Genomic DNA, 18,902 nt, shown 5'->3' with positions numbered 1-18,902 from the left:
CATGACCTCCCAACTCCTGTACTCAATACTCTGACCAATAAAGGAAAGCATACCAAACGCTTTCTTCACTATCTTATCTACCTGCGATTCCACTTTCAAGGAGCTATGAACCTGCACTCCAAGGTCTCTTTGGGTCTCTTTTAAATCTTTCCCCTCTCACCCTAAACCTGTGCCCTCTAGTTCTAGACTCCCCCACCCCAGGGAAGAGAATTTGTCTATTTAACCTATCCATGCCCCTAATGATTTTATAAATCTCGATAAGGTCACCCCTCAGCCTCTGACACTCCAGGGACAACAGCCCCAGCTTATCCAACCTCTCCCTATAGCTCAAATCCTCCAACCTTGTCAACATCCTTGCAAATCTTTTCTGAAACCTTTCAAGTTTCACAACATCATTCTGATAGGAAGGAGACCAGAACCTGCACTCCAAGGTCCCTTTGTTCAGCAACACTCCCTAGGACCTTACCATTAAGTGTATAAGTCCTGCTAAGATTTGCTTTCCCAAAATGCAGCTCCTCACATTTATCTACATTACACTCTATCTGCCGCTCCTCAGCTCATTGGCTCATCTGATCAAGATCCAGTTGTAATCTGAGGTAACCTTCTACACTGTCCACTGCACCTTCAATTTTGGTGTCATCTGCAAATTTACTAACTCTTACTAACTACCTCTTATGCTCTCATCCAAATCATTTACATAAATGACGAAAAGTAATGGACCCAGCATCGATCCTTGTGGCACTCCACTACTCTCAGCCCCCCAGTCTGAAAAACAACCCTCCACCACCATCCTCTGTCTTCTGCCTTTGAGCCAGTTCTGTATCCAAATGTCTAGTTCTTCCTGGATTCCATGAGGTCTAACTTTGCTAACCAGTCTCTGGACTCTAGTTATCTCATTTCTGAAAGCTTCCCATTTTCCAGCCATTCCTTGACCCACGAACATCTGCCCCCAATCAGCTTTTGAAAGTTCTTGTCTAATACTGTCAGAATTAGCCTTTCTCCAATTTAGAACTTCAACTTTTAGATTGGGTCAATCCTTTTCCATCACTATTTTAAAACTAATAGAATTATGGTCACTAGCCCCCAAATGCTCCCCCACTAACACCTCCGTCATCTGCCCTGCCTTATTTCCCAAGAGTAGGTCAAGTTTTGCACCTTCTCCACATACTGAATCAGAAAATTTTCTTGTACACACTTAACAAATTCCTTGCCATTTAAACCCTTTTCACCATGGCAGTCCCAGTCTGTTTGCAAAGTTAAAATCCCCTACTATAACCATCCTATTATTCTTAAAGATAACTGCGATCTCCTTACAAATTTGTTTCTCAATTTCCCTCTGACTATTAGGGAGTCTATAATGCAACCCCAATCAGGTGATCAACCCTTTCTTATTTCTCAGTTCAATCCAGATAACTTCCCTGGATGCATTTCTGAGAATATCCTCCCTCAGCACAGTTGTAATGCTATCCTTATCAAAAATGCCACTCCCCCTCCTCTCTTGCCTCCCTTTCTATCCTTCCTGTAGCATTTGTATCCTGGAACATAAAGCTGCCAGTCCTGCCCATCCCTGAGCCATGTTTCTGTAATTGCTATGATATCCCAATCCCATGTTCCTAACCATGTCCTGAGTTCATCTGCCTTCCCTGTTAGGCCCCTTGCATTGAAATAAACGCTGTTTAATTAATCAGTCCTGACTTGTTCTCTGCTTTGTCCCTGACTGCTTGACTCGCTTATTTTATCAAGTGTAGCAGTTTCAGATTGGTCTCTTTCCTCACGATCTCCCTGGGTACCACCACCACCACCCCACCTCATACTAGCTTAAACCCTCCTGAACAAATCTCCCTGCCAGTAAATTAGTCCCTTTCCAATTCAGGTGCAATCCGTCCTTCTTGTACAGGTCACTTATACCCCAGAAGAGATTTCAGTAATCCAAAAATGTGAATCCTTCTCCTATAGACCAGCTCCTCAGCCACGCATTCATCTGCTCTATCCCCCTATCCCTGCCCTCACTGGCTCACAGAACCGGGAGTAATCCAGATATTACTACACTCAAGGATCTTCTTTTTAAACTCCTGCCTAACTCTCTATATTCTCCCTTCAGAATCTCAACCTTTTCCCTTCCTGTGTCATTGGTTCCAATGTGTATAATGACCTCCTGCTGGTCCCTCTCCCCTTTGAGAACATTCTGCACCCTCTCTGAGACATCCTTGATCCTGGCACCTGGGAGGCAACACACCATTCTGATTTTTCATTGCTGGCCACAGAAACATCTGTCTGTACCTCAGACTAGAGAGTGCCCTGACACAATTGACATACCCCTCCTTGCATTAGAGCCTGTCTTGATACCAGAATGTTTGCTGTTTGTGCTACATTCCCATGAGAATTCATCACCCCCTACATTTTCAAATACAGCATACTTGTTTGAAATGGGGATAGCCACAGAAGACTCATGCAATACCTGTCTTCCTCTCTTCCCTTTCTTAGAGTTAACCCATCTATGTAACCAAATCTGCAATGTTTCTTTCTTCCTATAACTGCTATCCATTACACCCCCCTTGCTCTTGTAAATTCCTCATTGCCTCTAACTGTCTCTCCAACTGATCCATTTGACATGGTAGGATTCGCAGCCAATGGCATTTATTGCAGATATAATCGTCACCTAACAGGTAAACTCTCCCTAAACTCCCATATCCAACAAGAAGAGCATATCACTCCACTAAAGGCCATTTTTGCTTCTTTCAATCTACAGACCCAGAAAATAGCACTATCTTATTCCTCTACAAAACACTGCTCCAGGCTAATGTAATACTTATATTTTTAAGTTTAATCAAGAGACATATCTCAATGAAACATATATTCAAGAAAGAACCCACTCTACTCACTACTGCAGACTTACTGTAAGGCCACACTTAAAAATGTTCACTTATCTGTTTCTGTGCTGTGACCTCTCCCAAATAGGTTCCTCGAAGATTAGTTGTGAATTTCATTATTTGTTAATTTTCCCATATGCTCTCCGATGTCCAGCAATACATGAATTCAAACAGCAAAGGCAGCAACTGCATAGATTCACTGCTGTGTCAGTTAGCAGTGTGGGTTTCTTCTCTCCTACATGAGTCCATTGTCATCCATGTGTTTTTCCAATGACCATTTAAATGCCTTTAAGGATGGCGAGTCTGCTACTGTTGCAGGCAGGGCTTTTCACGCCCCTACTACTCTCTAAGTGAAGAAACTACCTCTGACATCTGTCCCATATCTCTCATCCCTCAATTTAAGGATGGAGGGTTAATTAGCTAACTTTATGTTAGATTAGATTACTTACAGTGTGGAAACAGGCCCTTCGGCCCAACAAGTCCACACCGACCTGCCGAAGCGCACCCACCCAAACCCATTCCCCTACATTTACCCCTGCACCTAACACTACGGGCACTACGGATAAAACAGTAAACATAAATGGGTCATTTTTCAGGTTGGCAAGAAGTGATGAGTGGAGTGCCACAGCAATCTGTATTGGGGCATCAACCACATTTACAATTTACATCAATGACTTGAATGCAGGGATCGAGTGTATGGTTGCTACATTTGCTGACGATGCAAAGATAAGTAGGAAAGTAAGTTGTGAAAAGGAGATCAGTCTGCAAAGAGTTGTAGACCGGTTAAATGAGTGGGCAAAAGTTTGGCAGATGTCATATCATTTGGGAAAATATAGTCTTGTCCACTTTAGTAGGAGAAATAGAAAAGCTGCATTTTAAATTGAGGGAAATTGCTGAACTCTGAGTTACAGGGGATCTGGATGTTTTGCTGCATGAATTATGATGTAGGCAAGTATTTCAAATGAGTATGAAACCAAATGGACTTTGATTTTTATTGCAAAGGGAATATAACAGTAGAGATGTTATGCTCCACTTGTGATTTTACTGCCTTATGCATCTTGAGTACTAAGTACAGTATTGTAACTTTGATCAAAGTTTTCAGTGCATTTGAAACAGTGCAGAAAAGTTTCATTAGACTGATTGATTGCTGGAATGGGGGTGTTACCATAGAAGGAATGACTGAACAGCTATATCCATTGGAGCTTTGGAGAATGAGAGGTGATCTTTTTGGAGCATTCAAGGTTCTGAGAAATGTATTTGGAAACAAATTTTGGTTCACAAAGAATGGAAGTTCACCAGATTTCATCCTGGGAGAAGAGTCTCTATTTTAACGTGTGTTGTCTGGCAATTGATGCTTTGAAGGCCATCGTTTTGGGAAAGTTGTTTCCATTTACCGCAGCCAGATTCACAATTGTGATCTGAGCATGGAGAGCAAGATAGAGAAAGACCAGATAAACCTTTTTTTTGCAAAACACTTGCATTTGCCTGATCTTGTAAGGGCAAGGCGATTTTTCTACGCTGCTGTGACCCAGCAGTCATTATAGATCATAGGCAGGCATTTGTTCTGTGTTTCATCAGGCCAGTGGGTTGTGTACAGTGTTTACTGGAAACTCCTGTCAGCACAGGTAGGGCCTTAGTACCTGGTAACAGCCAGTTGTTCCAAGGTAGTGAGTTGATGTGACTATCTTTTTGCTATTAAAGTAAAGGCATTCAAACAGAAATTGGACAGCAGGTTTTCTTCTTTTTATGCTATTCTTACAAAAAATACATTATGAGTAGAAATGTGCTTTGTGCTTTGGTTACAGGTTTTTATTGAAGATTTGCGGAAAGAATTTGTAGAAGAGTTCATCTGGCCATGGGTTCAGTCAAATGCTGTTTATGAAGACAGATACTTCCTCGGAACATCACTAGCTAGACCCTGTATTGCTCGAGGCCAGGTTAAGATTGCAAAACAGGAGAAAGCTCAGTTTGTGTCCCATGGAGCCACTGGGAAGGTGAGTTGATGCCAATCCATTCCAAAAAAGTGTTACTCTCTCATTTTCTCCTCAAAGTTATAGTCTGTCACTATATCAATCTACCTTCATATCCAATAGCTCAAAATACTTGTTTTAGTATAACTACAACTGGTTTTCATGAAAATATTTACTTTAGTGGGTTTATAGACAAGGCTTGGTGGGGAAGGGCTTGAACCATGTAGATAACGAGTCTCATCCGATAAGGTATGGTGTTAGGGGAGGAAATCACTCTGAACTTTACAGGTATGGCATTGGTCATTGTAAATCTTCACCACTCCTTCCAGTTAACCTCACATATGCAGCTGATATTTCTTGTGGTTTAGTTTCTAATGGATAAGGATACTCTACAAACCTTTTTGCAAAAAGGAAAATGAGTAAAGCTAGTCAATTTTGGATTTGGACCTGATAATCAGATTGAATTGCTACATAGATAGTTTGGATGTCTTTGGTTGCAACAGGTAGTTTTAAAAATCTGATCCCTTCTTTTGTAGATATCTTTCTTCCACACCCAAATTAACTTGCTTTTCAAAAGGAGTTAGTTTCAATTAGGCTTAAATTAACAAGAAGAATGAGTTTATTCATTGCCATATCTGAGAAGAAATAATAACGCTGCACACAGATTATAAATAAGAGATGAATTCAAAGAAAATGTGATATGGAACAGTCTAAATTTTTCATGAAGAGCACAAAAGATGGATTGTGGTTGTTATTGTGTTGTATCAGTAATGCTGACTTTGACAGTTGAATAGTCAATTTCTCAAGATTCTTGATGTTGTGGGCTGATTGAAATTCCTTTGTCCTGATTCATTTCAAAATGGCTTCCAACACTTGGTGTGGAAAAAGATCTTTTCTTTGTTGTGGTTCTATTCATCGAGCTGGGAATTTGTGTTGCAGACGTTTCGTCCCCTGTCTAGGTGACATCCTCAGTGCTTGGGAGCCTCCTGTGAAGCGCTTCTGAGATCTTTCCTCCGGCATTTATAGTGGTTTGAATCTGCTGCTTCCGGTTGTCAGTTCCAGCTGTCCGTTGCAGTGGTCGGTATATTGGGTCCAGGTCGATGTGCTTATTGATTGAATCGGTGGATGAGTGCCATGCCTCTCGGAATTCCCTGGCTGTTCTCTGTTTGGCTTGTCCTATAATAGTAGTGTTGTCCCTGTCGAATTCATGTTGCTTGTCATCTGCGTGTGTGGCTACTAAGGATAGCTGGTCGTGTCGTTTCGTGGCTAGTTGGTGTTCATGGATGCAGATCATTAGCTGTCTTCCTGTTTTTCCAATGTAGTGTTTTGTGCAGTCCTTGCATGGGATTTTGTACACTACATTGGTTTTACTCATGCTGGGTATCGGGTCCTTCGTTCTGGTGAGTTGTTGTCTGAGAGTGGCTGTTGGTTTGTGTGCTGTTATGAGTCCTAGTGGTCGCAGTAGTCTGGCTGTCAGTTCAGAAATGCTCTTGACGTATGGTAGTGAGGCTAGTCCTTTGGGTTGCAGCATGTCCTCGTTCCGTTGCCTTTCCCTTAGGCATCTGTTGATGAAATTGCGCGGGTATCCGTTTTTGGCGAATACATTGTAGAGGTGTTCTTCTTCCTCTTTTTGCAGTTCTGGTGTACTGCAGTGTGTTGTGGCCCTTTTGAGCAGTGTCTTGATGCAACTTCTTTTGTGTATGTTGGGGTGGTTGCTTTCGTAGTTCCGGACTTGGTCTGTGTGTGTGTGGTTTTCCTGTATACCTTTGTGGTGAATTCTCCGTTCGGTGTTCTCTGTACCATCACGTCTAGGAATGGGAGTTGGTTGTCCTTTTCTTCCGCTCTAGTGAATCTGATTCCTGTGAGTGTGGCGTTGATGATCTGGTGTGTGTTCTCTATTTCTGTATTTTTAATTACAAAGGTGTCATCCACATATGAGTTTGGATTGAATTTGCGGTAAGACTGTTTGTTTGTTTGTTTGTTTGTTCTAATCTTTGCATTACCGCTTCTGCTATGAGTCCAGAGATGGGTGAGCCCATGGGTGTGCCGTTGATTTGTTCATATATTTGGTTGTTGAATGTGAAGTGTGTTGTGAGGCACAGATCCAGTAGTTTGAGTATGCCGTCTTTGTTAATAGGTTCACCGTCCTGTTGTCTGTTCTGTATGTCCAGCAGGTTGGCTATTGTTTCTTTGGCTAGGGTTTTGTCGATAGAGGTGAACAGTGCTGTTACATCAAATGAGACCATGGTTTCTTCCTTGTCTATGTGTGTATTTCTGATGATGTCCAAGAATTCCTGTGTTGATTGTATAGAGTGTCTGGATCCGCTGATTAGGTGTTTCAGTTCCTGTTGTAGTTCTTTAGCCAGTTTATGTAATGGTGTCCCTGGTAGTGATACTATGGGTCTGAGTGGGATGTCTGGTTTGTGCACTTTAGGTAGTCCATAGAATCTGGGGGTGTTGTTGCTTTCAGGTTTCATTCTTTGTAGGTCCGACCTGGTTATCTGTCCATTTTTGTTTTTGTAGGTTCCTCAGTGTGTTGCTTATCCTATTGGTGAGCTGTGGGGTGGGGTCAAACTCCCTCTTTTGGTAGGTGTTGATATCTGCAAGTAGTTGTTGCGCTTTTTGAATGTACTCTGCTTTGTCTAGGATGACCGTCATTCTGCCTTTGTCTGCTGATAGTATGATTATGTTCTTATCGTTTCTTAGCGAGTTTAGTGCTTCCCTCTCCTTTGTGTTGAGATTATCTGTTTGTCTTTTCCTTGTTATCAGAGGAATGATACTTTGTCTCACTGTCTGTTGTGTCTCTCCTGTCAGTCCATTGTTCCGGAGTGTGCATTCTAGTGCTGCTAGGAAGTCTGCTGTCTTGGCGTCCTTGTGGTTGTAATTGAGTCCCTTGGCCAGTATTGTTCTTTCCATGTCTGTGAGCTGTCTGTGGGAGAGGTTTCTAACCCAGGTGTGTGTTGTGGTGTCCTCTCTGTTGTGTGTTAGTTTGGCCATTTTTTCTTTTAGTGCCATTTTTTTTGCAGTGTGTGGTCCTGTTCTGTCCTGTGGTGATGGCCTGTTCTATGGTCCAGGCCCATTCCTGATTGGTGGTTTTTGAAATTAACAATTTTTGGTGCGCAATTTCTTGTCTGTATCTGTGAAGTCACCAACTCACCAGAACAAAGGACCCGATACCCAGCATGAGCAAAACCAATGTAGTGTACAAAATCCCATGCAAGGACTGCACAAAACACTACATAGGACAAACAGGAAGACAGCTAACGATCCGCATCCATGAACACAACTAGCCACGAAACGACACGACCAGCTATCCTTAGTAGCCACACACGCAGATGACAAGCAACATGAGTTCAACTGGGCCAACACTACTATTATAGGACAAGCCAAACAGAGAACAGCCAGGGAATTCCTAGAGGCATGGCACTCATCCACTGATTCAATCAATAAGCACATCGACCTGGACCCAATATACCAACCACTGCAACGGACAGCTGGAACTGACAACCGGAAGCAGCAGATTCAAATCACTACAAAAGCCGGAGGAAAGATCACAGAAGCGCTTCACAGGAGGCTCCCAAGCACTGAGGATGTCACCTAGATAGGGGACGAAACGTCTGCAACACAAATTCCCAGCTCGACGAACAGAACCACAACTACGAGCACCCGAGCTACAAATCTTCTCACAAACTTTGAAGATCTTTTCTTTACCTGCAGTGCAGGGGTGCTTGCGCTTCCTGGCCATTCTCTAACTGTGACTTCCATGGCACAATAACTAGTATTGAAGCTCTCTTTTAAAAGCACAAAATGTCTGAAAGATGAGTTGGAACAGTCACCCCTTAATTATCTCAAGTCGTTCTTTCACTCTCTGTTTGAGGTTTCTTTGACATCTTTAGAAATCGCATTCCATCATTACTATAAAGAATATTTGCCTTTGAAACACTGAATTTATATCTGCAGTCATTTTGTCTTTGCAGCAGTGCACTTTAAAAAACAACACATTTTGGAATTAAAGGGTAAACATGCTCGTAGCATTTGAGTGTCTCCACCTGTTATTCTATCAATTAAAAAGTGGTTTTTGCTTCTTGTTTTGATCACCTAAATCCTTCCCATCAATGGGAATAATTTTTGCTGTTTTCTCTAGCCAGATTCTTCATGGTTTGGAATCAAATGTCTGAGTGGGTTTCCTCCGGGTGCTCCAGTATCCTCCCACAGTCCAAAAGATGTGCAGATCAGGTGAATTGGCCCTGCTAAATTGCCCATAGTGTTAGGTGCATTAGTCAGAGGGAAATGGGTCTGGGTGGGTTACTCTTCAGAGGGTCGGTATGGATTGGTTGGGCCGAAGGGCCTGTTTCCACACTCTAGGGAATCTAATCTTAAAAAAAAAAAAAAATTCTAATCTAATCTAAAATCTCCTCAACCTTTTCTTCTCTGAGGAAAACAATCCTAATTTGTCTATTTTTTCTGCAAAATTGAAGTTCCTTGTCTCTGAATCATGGTTATGAATCATTTCTGCACTCTTTCTAATGCTCTCAGACCCTCTTTTAATATGTGGTTCTCAGAATTTACAGAATACTCCAGTTGATTCTGAACTAGTGTTTTATGTAGTTTTATCATAATTTCCTTGCTTTTATATCTTTATAGTCTATTTATAAATTCCAGGATTCCAAATACTTTTTTTTAAACTGCTTTCTCAGTCTTCAACAGAAAGTGTTTCTCTTGGCTAAATTGTAGTTTTACTCAGTTAAAAAGTAAAGCTGCAATAAATTAGGACTTCAAATCTTTTACTGTTTTCATCTCCATTTTAAAGTTAGTGTGGTTTTTTGTATCCTTCATGACATGTCAGTTGAATGGATAGTCAAACTTTCGGAGCTGAGGGTCAGACTTTTGCTAAGTCAAGAGACCTTTAAAAATGGTGGGTGGTACCTGAATATAGAGGATCCAAAAACTTCTTAAATAACTGGAATGAAGTCCCAGAGAAATGAGGTTGGCCTCTTAACAAGCTTGCCTACAACTAGCTTGCAAAACTCACCTATCCCCATGTCTGCTTTGCTTTTGGGCTTTACTATGTCAAGTTAATGATGATGGTCGAATGATCAATCATTCATCAGGTATTGATGATAAACTCCCTGGGTTAGCTTATTTAAAATGGCAAAACATATTATTGGAGAATATGAACATTGGTGTACTGAAAATTCAAAGACCTTTCCCCAACCAAAAGTTGAGATCCAAGGACCGAAAAAAATGAGACTACTCACTCATGCATATTGATACTTACTTCTGTCCCTCACAAAGCTAAACAAGGTTTATTAAATGTATTACCCTGTATTCAAAACTTTCAAACTATTGTATATGAAAAGTTGAATTTTTAATTGTTTTTCTCACTGTCTGTTGGATTTGGCCGATAGATTAGCTCAGAGTGCACAGTACTGCTTTCCTGTTGAGTAGTATTGTGCTAAAGAGTGTGCCTGTTTTGTGTCATTCCACTTGGTGGCACTATGTATCCAGAGTATTCTGCAATGCAAGTGCTAATTGAGCAGCATCCAATTGCATCCTCAGAACAACACAATATTCTCAACAGCCAAAGAATGATAATCAGATTAAAATTGTACCGGCAAACTAAAACATTAGGATGGAGTGGGGCAGTTAAAATTCATTCATGAGGCGCCCTTCCACAGTTTCCTTCTTGCTTCTCACTGATCCTGATTTTAGCCTTCTCCTTTAAGTTGTCAACAAAAGCACCTGCAGGAAGCTGGTGTGACAATTCTTTAGTATATGTATTGGATCCATTAATAACATTGGGCCCCTTGACTAATATTTCAACTGTGGCTTTAGGATTAAAATCTAGCTATTATAAATTCAGCAGTTTTATCACCAGCTGCAGACAGCTACAAGCAGACTAACCGATGATATTTAAGATCTGCTCCCCTGAGTCCTCTAAGGATAATTCAGGCCTCTGTTGCCAAGTTCCAAACCCTCCCAGTAACCTAATTCTTGTTGAGCTTTTGGTGTCAAATTTCCACATCTATTCCTCACCAGCCAATGCATTCCATTCATTTCAGACAGGTAGTTAAGGCAGAATTCAGAGGAGCCCACCAGTTACCTTCAGACCATAAAATAAAGCAACAGACATAGGCCAGTCAACCCATTAATCTGCTCCACCATTCCATGAGATCATAGTTAATCTGCTAATCATCAACTCCACTCTCCTGTCTTTTCCTTATCATTTTTGATTTCCCCTACTGTTTTAAAAAAAATTCTCAAGGTCAAGTTCGTAGGAGAGTAGTCTGACACAGAACAAACGACCAAGAGGCGAGTCTGCTAGAATATGGGCATTTTATTCCCCGCAGCGTCGCCACAACGGGTCTGGCTTATACTCACTCTACATGTTACCGGAACTGGGAGCCGTCAGTTCTCGTAGAGCGGTTGCCAACAACCCACGCTCGGCGGTTAAACGTAACCCCGGAGCAGACTCACCGAACTGGAGACTTTTCCAGCTGATATACTCTTTTCCAGATATAAACATTCATGTGAACAGCAGAGCAAGGCTAAAAAACACATTCCATTCTGGTTACATACAGATAAGAAGATTCACACGGGGAGGTGTGTAATAAGATTCACACGGGACTAAGCAACACCTCCATTCCGGTTAGATTCACACATGTATTGGGACATAATTTTTAACCGTTTCACCACATTCCACTGCTTGGCCCAATACATGTGTTACATTATGATTCACACATGTATTGGGACATAATTTTACACCACACCTACTGATTAAAAATCTGCCTATCTCAGCCTTGAATGTATGTCATGACCCAGACTTGATAGTCTTCTGCGGCACAGATTCACTATCCTTCAAGAGAAGAACTTCCTCCTCATCTGTCTTTAAATAGGTGATCCCTTCCTGTCAGATCATGCCATCTGGTCCTGGACTCTCCGATCAAAAGAAACAACCTTTCTGCATCTGACCTGTCAAAACCCCTAAGAATTGATTATGTTACAATAAGGTTGTCTGTCATTCTTCTAAATTCCAATGGGTGTAGCCTCAAGCTACACAACCTCTCCTCATAAGACAGTCCCTCCTTAACCAGGATCAGCCCAGTGAACATATATATTTAAAGTGAAGTAATTCTGTTCTTTGCCACAACAGATAAGTTACGAACTACCCCGCCACCACCACCACCACCATCTGCCACTCATTTGAAACACCTTGGGCAGAATTTTTCATACCCTTGAGCAACACGGGCAATGCGGAGATAGTTGGGAGAATATGACGAAAGTGCAAATACAGATGTTATGAAAACGATTTTCTGATGTTCCCTTTAAGCTTTAAATAATAAGCTCAGTATCTGATTTTTAAGCAATGACTACCTTGTTTCCATGTATTCTCATTATTAGCCTGACTCCCTTTATTTATGTTCCACTTCCAATCCTCTGCTCCTTCCCTGAAAATCCAGTTCCCAGCTTGAAAGTCAGAATGATTCCCTGGCAGCAGCAGCTTGTTCTTGTGTGCATCATCCAACTCTGTTTTCTTCACAATTCCCCACCATCCTCCTCCAACCATTGTCCATGCAAGTCAGCATTGGCAAGCCACTACACCATCAACTGCTTTTGGACCAAATCTGGCAGACTCTGAGAACCATCCTTAGAGACAGCCAGGCATGCACATGCTGAAGCTAGCATAATATAGAAAATGCTCGTGGACTCTTCCATCTTTTGATGAAGTTTGCCAGTTCCCCCTCACAAACCCGCTTGCTGCCTCTGTGTTTGTCTTTGCATTTTGACAAAGTCCTGAATGGCCAAGCCCACGGGATTGTCTTCTGCCAGGTCTCCTGCAGTTCTGACAATGTCAGAGACCTGGGTATTTCTTCCTCAACCAGCTGATATCTGTCAGTGATGTGCTGACTAGATTATGCTCCCTAGTCTAATCTAGATAAAGAACCCACCAAGTGAAAGTCTCTGAGCTTGTGAAAGATCCAGGTGAAGGCTTTTTTGGTGCATATTCCTCTGTGGCCCAGGTGGAGCTGAATGTCTTTGGTACTGGTCACTTTTAGTGGAGATTTACTGGATGCAACTAGTGCCTGCACATGAAAAGAGAGACAGTTAGTTGTTTCAGAGGGGTAAAAGCTTCAGGATAAGAATGGGTCAGCTGTGGTAGGAATGCGATAGCCGAGTAGCATAATACAATGAAGCTTCCTGGGTTGGTTGCCCACGGAGGCCTCCCTGTCCCCGTGTGAATGGTTGCAGTCTTCTCTGGCTGCATTGAAGAGTTTCTCCTTGTGTCACGAGGGGCCTTATGGCACCTCTGGTCTGGTTCGGAGTTGTCTTTTCTTTCTTGCAATGAGCTAAAAGAAAGAATTGAGTGTGGTGGAAGTAGATAAAAGAACCGTTAGTATGAGCAGGAGAAATGATGAGGTGTCACGAGTGAGTGAATAGGAGCACAGATGACAGAAATGTTTTGTAATTTGGGAGGATTGGATTGTTGAGAACCATTGAATGGGCATAATTCTTGAAATATTGAGATGTGTAGTGTGTGTGTGTGTATGGGTGTATATATTAAGCCACTATCTTGGTTCAGGCCAGCTGAATCAGGTGGCATGGCTTCCTTTGCTAGTCAACAGGAGCACTTCTCCGCTCCACCACCTCATCCATCAGCGCCTTCAGCTGAACTGACTAGCCTGCCTTTCTGGGCCATATCTTTAGTCATGTTGGGTGAGCATGGTAGTAGAAAGCTGAAACAGTGTGCAACTATATTTTAAGTATGATGTCAGCAGCATGAGCACTGGAATAACCTGGAAGTAGTGAGCATTTCTGCCTCCTCTGTGTGATTCTGTGAGAACAGGTACCTTAGAGTCAAGATGCATAATCAATGGGATGATGAGCCAAAGATTGCACGTGAAAAATTGGTCTGAGCAACACTTTGCCTGAAAATGGGAAATTCAGTCTCTGGAGTTTAAAGGAATGCTGCAGCAGTGCAGATTAACCTATCGCTGAATTATATGTTGTCATGAACAGTATATAACTTAATGATCTGAAACTCTTTGTGTTGATTGAGGGTAGTGACATTGTCCTTTTGTTCCCATTCCTCTCGGACTGACCCATCTTGTGCTCTTTACTAGATACCTCCCTGTACATAGTTTGAGTTCTTGATCCCAACTAAGGGTTTAATAGTTCATGTTACTGTGGTAATGCTATAATATTGTGGCAATGGTCTTGTTTATGTAGGTGCTTATGCCAGTGAGGACAAGGCCTAGAAAGGTAGTTTAGTATTTATTACACATTGACATTAGAGACTGATGAACTGGAGTTGAGCAAAGCTTATGACAGTTCCCAAAGTATAAGTTATTCAAATTTAAAATGGAGGTAAACTTGCTGGCCTTTCAGGGTGTGAGCCATAGTGAATTCTGGCAAGTTTTCTTCTGAGTTGCATTGGATTATGTGGAATCTATGTGGCAAGAGCTGACACCACTTGTATCAGTCTAAACCACATCAGAACAGATTTGAGCCAAAATTGACACTTCTGTTTTAAACTATGCAAATGAATCAATGCAAGCAAATGAAAGTTCAAGTTAATAAATTCAAAACAAATAAACGGACTGAAATCTCACCCGAAGTGCTTTAAGTATCAGGGCATATATGAAGCTAATTATTGCTGTTAATACATAGTTTTGGACGTTGTTTCTCCATGCAGTTCAGTTATTGTACCTAATCAAGGGAAAAAGAAAAATACTGCCCACTCCTGTGTTTTTTGCTCACTGCCTATTTAACACTAACTTTGAACGTGTATTTGAAAGGTGAATTTTTCTCCAGATATCCTTGAGGTTTGACTGTATGGCATGTTTTCTTGCTGAGAAAAGATCCAACAAAATATGCCTGTTTGATGTGTCGTCCCAATGTGTAATTTCAGCAGGTTTTTGTTCCTTAAATGAGTAATTACATTAAATTTATTTGATCCTCACTCACTAAGCCCAGTACTAACAGGTATGTCTGCCCTCTGTAAGCTATCCTGAGGCTGCTGTGACTGGTTTTGCTGTAGAGAAGTTTCTCTATCTGTAGTGTTGGTACATTGTGGGGGAGCAGATGGGCATGTTTTGGTACATTGCAGAGGAAAAAAAAACAAATTGCCTCTGTACACTTATGATTCTACTAAAAGCACATATGTACAATGCTGAACAAGTTGGCTACAGATTAAATACAAAAGTACAATGAATCAAGTCTGATGCTGCCAGTATTATCAACCATTCAGCATTAATGAATATGTTACAAATAAACTATTGAACAGATGATGCAACCTAATCATCATGTGCTGTGCAGCAGGTGAGGCTTATTTCTTCCATCTGCTGAATACATAGCTCCTAAAATTACACTATGGAAAGCTGGTGCATGGATCTCAGACTCATTTGAAAAATTCCCTGCACACTATATCTGTGAAATATTTAATTGTTTAAAATAAGCAGGTGACAATTTCTGTTGAAGTAATGGAGTGAGTCATTTCAATTTATAACCATTTTATAATCTAGTAATTTCAAGACCTGGACACACAGTACGCATGTGCATGTCACTTTGAAAATGGCCTGATTGAAGTTGGTTTGACCATTCTAATATAAACAGTACTGGACAGAAACTGGCTGCTTTCATTCTTGCTCATTTACTGGAAAGGAAAAAGAAATGCAAAATATTAGAGAGTCACTTGTGAGCTGTTCATTTGAGTTCAAAGTAGCAATGGTGAAGGGCTGAAAGGTAACCTGCTTCTTGCATTGCTGCAGCTTCAATTATATTTGTTTTCTATATAAACTTAACCTTTACGTAAAGCTTCCTTTTGTGCTGTTTGAATTTTGGAAATTCTGGACAGTATTTATTGCTAATCCATACTGCACTGAGAGCGGTAAAATGTCACTACAAGGCTAGCCAGGCAAGGGCATTTGTGAATTAGTGCTACTTTTATGACAGCCCTGTAGTTTCCAAGTTTTTTGTTTTCATTCCTGGCAGCCCATAATTTATCATTTGTCTGGCAATTGAGAACGACTGACAGTCAGTTACCATGGGAACCAGAAAAAGGGGAGTTTATTGATAAGTTTTGTTGATCAGATAAGCTTGAAACAAATAGGAGATTGAGGAGGAACGGCAGAGAAAGGGAGTATGGAACTGGTGAATTGGAGAGGCTTAAATTAAGAGTAGTGAGGCACGGGAAGGATAGCGAAAACAATCACATTGATGCTCTCCATCTTGTAAATGAGCAAATATGAAAGTTTCTTGAATGTGTTAAATTTGAAACAGGAGCACTAAGAAAATAGGACTTGAGAACTGATTCTACAAATAAGAAGCTGCTTGGTGGCAACTCTACTGTTCAGTAAGATCCTGAAATGGTGGCTCTTCTAAGTTGCGGAAACTTAAGCATGGCATTGTTTGATAGGGTAAAGCTAATTCTAGTAATTACTAAGTTAGTTATACACTAACAACACACATATGTGTCTCCAGACTTGTAAAAATGAATTTGGAGACTGTGCATTTATATAGTAGAGAAGCAATAAGAGCAAGGAACTGATCGTTTTGTGAGGGAACAAGAGAATCAAAAGTAAAGCTGAGGGAATATATTGCAAGTTAGCAGCTGAGGAATTGTCATGATGAGCGAGGGCTTTAAAATGATGAATTTTGGAAGTATTAAGCTTTGATCATAAATAACCTGGGGTTGTTTTTTTTTCTAGGAGAGTTGATAGATGTAGTGGGATTGTAGGAAAGCGGTGTGAGAAGTGAGTATAGTATTTTTTAAAGTTGAGAGAATGGGTGTAGGTAGGCGAAGAGAGATAGGCTGGGTATAAATTTGGGTGAATTAACTTTGGAGACTAAGATGGAGAGTGCAAGAGAATGATTAAACTTGCTGCCAGTCTCCAAATTCACCACAGTGCAAATTAAAGTTCACTGAGCAATCAAGCTGTGACTTTTGTTGTTATGCTTGGCATTTGTGGATACTTGTATTACTTATCCTGTGATTAAATAACTCATAGGTATAATGCTAAAAGGTGTGCAGGAGCAAAAAATTCACAGATCTATGTTCACAAATTGCTGAAAGTGGCAAAATAGATTGAAAACGTAGTTAAAAAAGATGTGGGATCTTTGGTTTTATGTAGTGTAGAGCATAGAGAGGTCACACTAGATGGAGTATTCTGCTGTCATTGGGTGTGAGCTTGGAGGTGGGAAGGCTTTTAATTACATGATTATATTCTATTCAATAACTAAGAGCAAATTCCACCAGTGGAATAGTTTGTAGCAGTCTTGCCTCTGACTTAAAAGGACTTGCCTGTGTGTATAGTGGGGCATTAAAAAGTGTTTGAGTTTTGGGGGAGCACGGTGACTCAGTGGTTAGCACTGCTGTCTCACAGCACCAGGCACCAGGTTCAATTCCAGACTTGGGTGCTTGTCTGTATGGAGTTTGCACATTTTCACTGTTTCTGCATGGGTTTCCTCTAGTTTCCTCCCGCACTGCTATGATATGCACATGAGGTGGTTGGCCATGCTAAATTGCTCATAGTTTCCAGGTTAGGTGGATTAGCCACGGAAAGTGCAGGGTTACAGAGATAGAATAGGGGTTGGGATGGACTTCAGAGGGCTGGTGTAGATTTGATGGGCCAAATGGCCTGCTTCCACACTGTAGGGATTCGATGATTCTGACAGCATGGCGGCTCAGTGGTTAGCATTGCTGACTCACGTGCCAAGACCCAGGTTTGATTTCACCCTCCAGGCGACTTGCCTGTGTTGAGTTTACACATTCTCCCTTTTACTTATAAATTCTGTGTCCAATGTATTTTCTCTCATGAGCTATCTGAAGAAGAATCAGGACTCTAAGCTTGCGGTTTGAAATAAACCTGTTGGACATAATCTGGTGTCATATGATTTTTGACTTGCCCACCCCAGTCCAACACCGGCACCTCCACATTATGGAACCATACTGGTTAACCTCTGCTTAAAACAATAAAAATGGAATGCCTCATGAAGCCGTTGTTAATCTCCTAAAATCTCAAATGTAGTTTCATACCTAAATTTTTTAGTTAGGAGTAAGCAATTGTATTCCTCAGTTTGCAAGAAATAAGAAGCTGCTTGCAAGTTTTGAAAATATACTGAATATTGGTGTGTGCACTTCTTTTTAAACTTTAGCATTTATTCCTTTGTCTTTCAGGGAAATGATCAGATTCGGTTTGAGTTGACTTGCTATGCTCTGTATCCTGAAGTCAAGGTAAGATATTTGTTCCATGCTGTTTATATATATTTCTCGTATCAAATGTGTTGTACCTTAATTTAATGTTCCTTGGATAACTTTGAATTATAAATACTAACAGTGATGAAAATGTTGCTAATGCACAGTAAGGAGTTGATTTGGAACCTTTATTAGAATTGGCAGCTAAAATATTAATTTTTTTCTTTCAGATGCTGACTATCTTGCTGTGAATTTTATAGCTTATTTTGTTTGTTTTAAAAATCTAGTCTTGTTTATTACTGTTTAAAAATGTGTTGCTGGAAAAGCGCAGCAGGTCAGGCAGCATCAAAGGAACAGGAGAATCGACGTTTCGGGCATAAGCCCTTCTTCAGGAATGAGGAGGCTGTGCCAAGCAGGCTAAGATAAAAGGTAGGGAGGAGGGACTTGGGGGAGAGGCGTTGGGAATACGATAGGTGGAAGGAGGTTAAGGTGAGGGTGATAGGCCGGAGAGGGGGTGGGGACGGAGAGATCGGGAAGAAGATTGCAGGTCAAGAAGGTGGTGCTGAGTCTGAGGGTTAGGACTGAGAAAAGGTGGGGGAGGGGAAATGAGAAAGCTGGAGAAATCTGCATTCATCCCTTGTGGTTGGAGGGTTCCTAGGCGGAAGATGAGGCGCTCTTCCTCCAGGCGTCATGTTGCCATGGTCTGGCGATGGAGGAGGCCAAGGACCTGTATGTCCTCTGCAGAGTAGGAGGGGGAATTAAAGTGTTCAGCCATAGGGTGGTTGGGTTGGTTGTGCGGGTGTCCCAGAGGTGTTCCCTGAAACGTTCCGCAAGTAGGCGGCCTGTCTCCCCAATGTATAGGAGGCC

General features: G+C 41.4%; 1 protein-coding gene across 2 annotated transcripts in view; it reads left to right on the top strand.

Moving 5' to 3' along the window:
• ass1 (argininosuccinate synthase 1) overlaps window positions 1-18,902 on the top strand; it is a 162,714-nt gene that overhangs the window by 36,085 nt on the left and 107,727 nt on the right. For both annotated transcript variants that reach the window (XM_043720419.1, XM_043720420.1), the window contains exons 4-5: window positions 4,676-4,864; window positions 18,018-18,074. In XM_043720419.1, the coding sequence (XP_043576354.1) occupies window positions 4,676-4,864; window positions 18,018-18,074 (246 nt within the window). The remainder of the gene's footprint in view (window positions 1-4,675; window positions 4,865-18,017; window positions 18,075-18,902) is intronic.

Source organism: Chiloscyllium plagiosum, chromosome 30, assembly GCF_004010195.1.
Source record: "Chiloscyllium plagiosum isolate BGI_BamShark_2017 chromosome 30, ASM401019v2, whole genome shotgun sequence".
Classification (NCBI taxonomy): domain Eukaryota; kingdom Metazoa; phylum Chordata; class Chondrichthyes; order Orectolobiformes; family Hemiscylliidae; genus Chiloscyllium; species Chiloscyllium plagiosum.
Note: the sequence above shows the minus strand (reverse complement) of the source record. Positions and strands in the feature narration are given on the sequence as shown.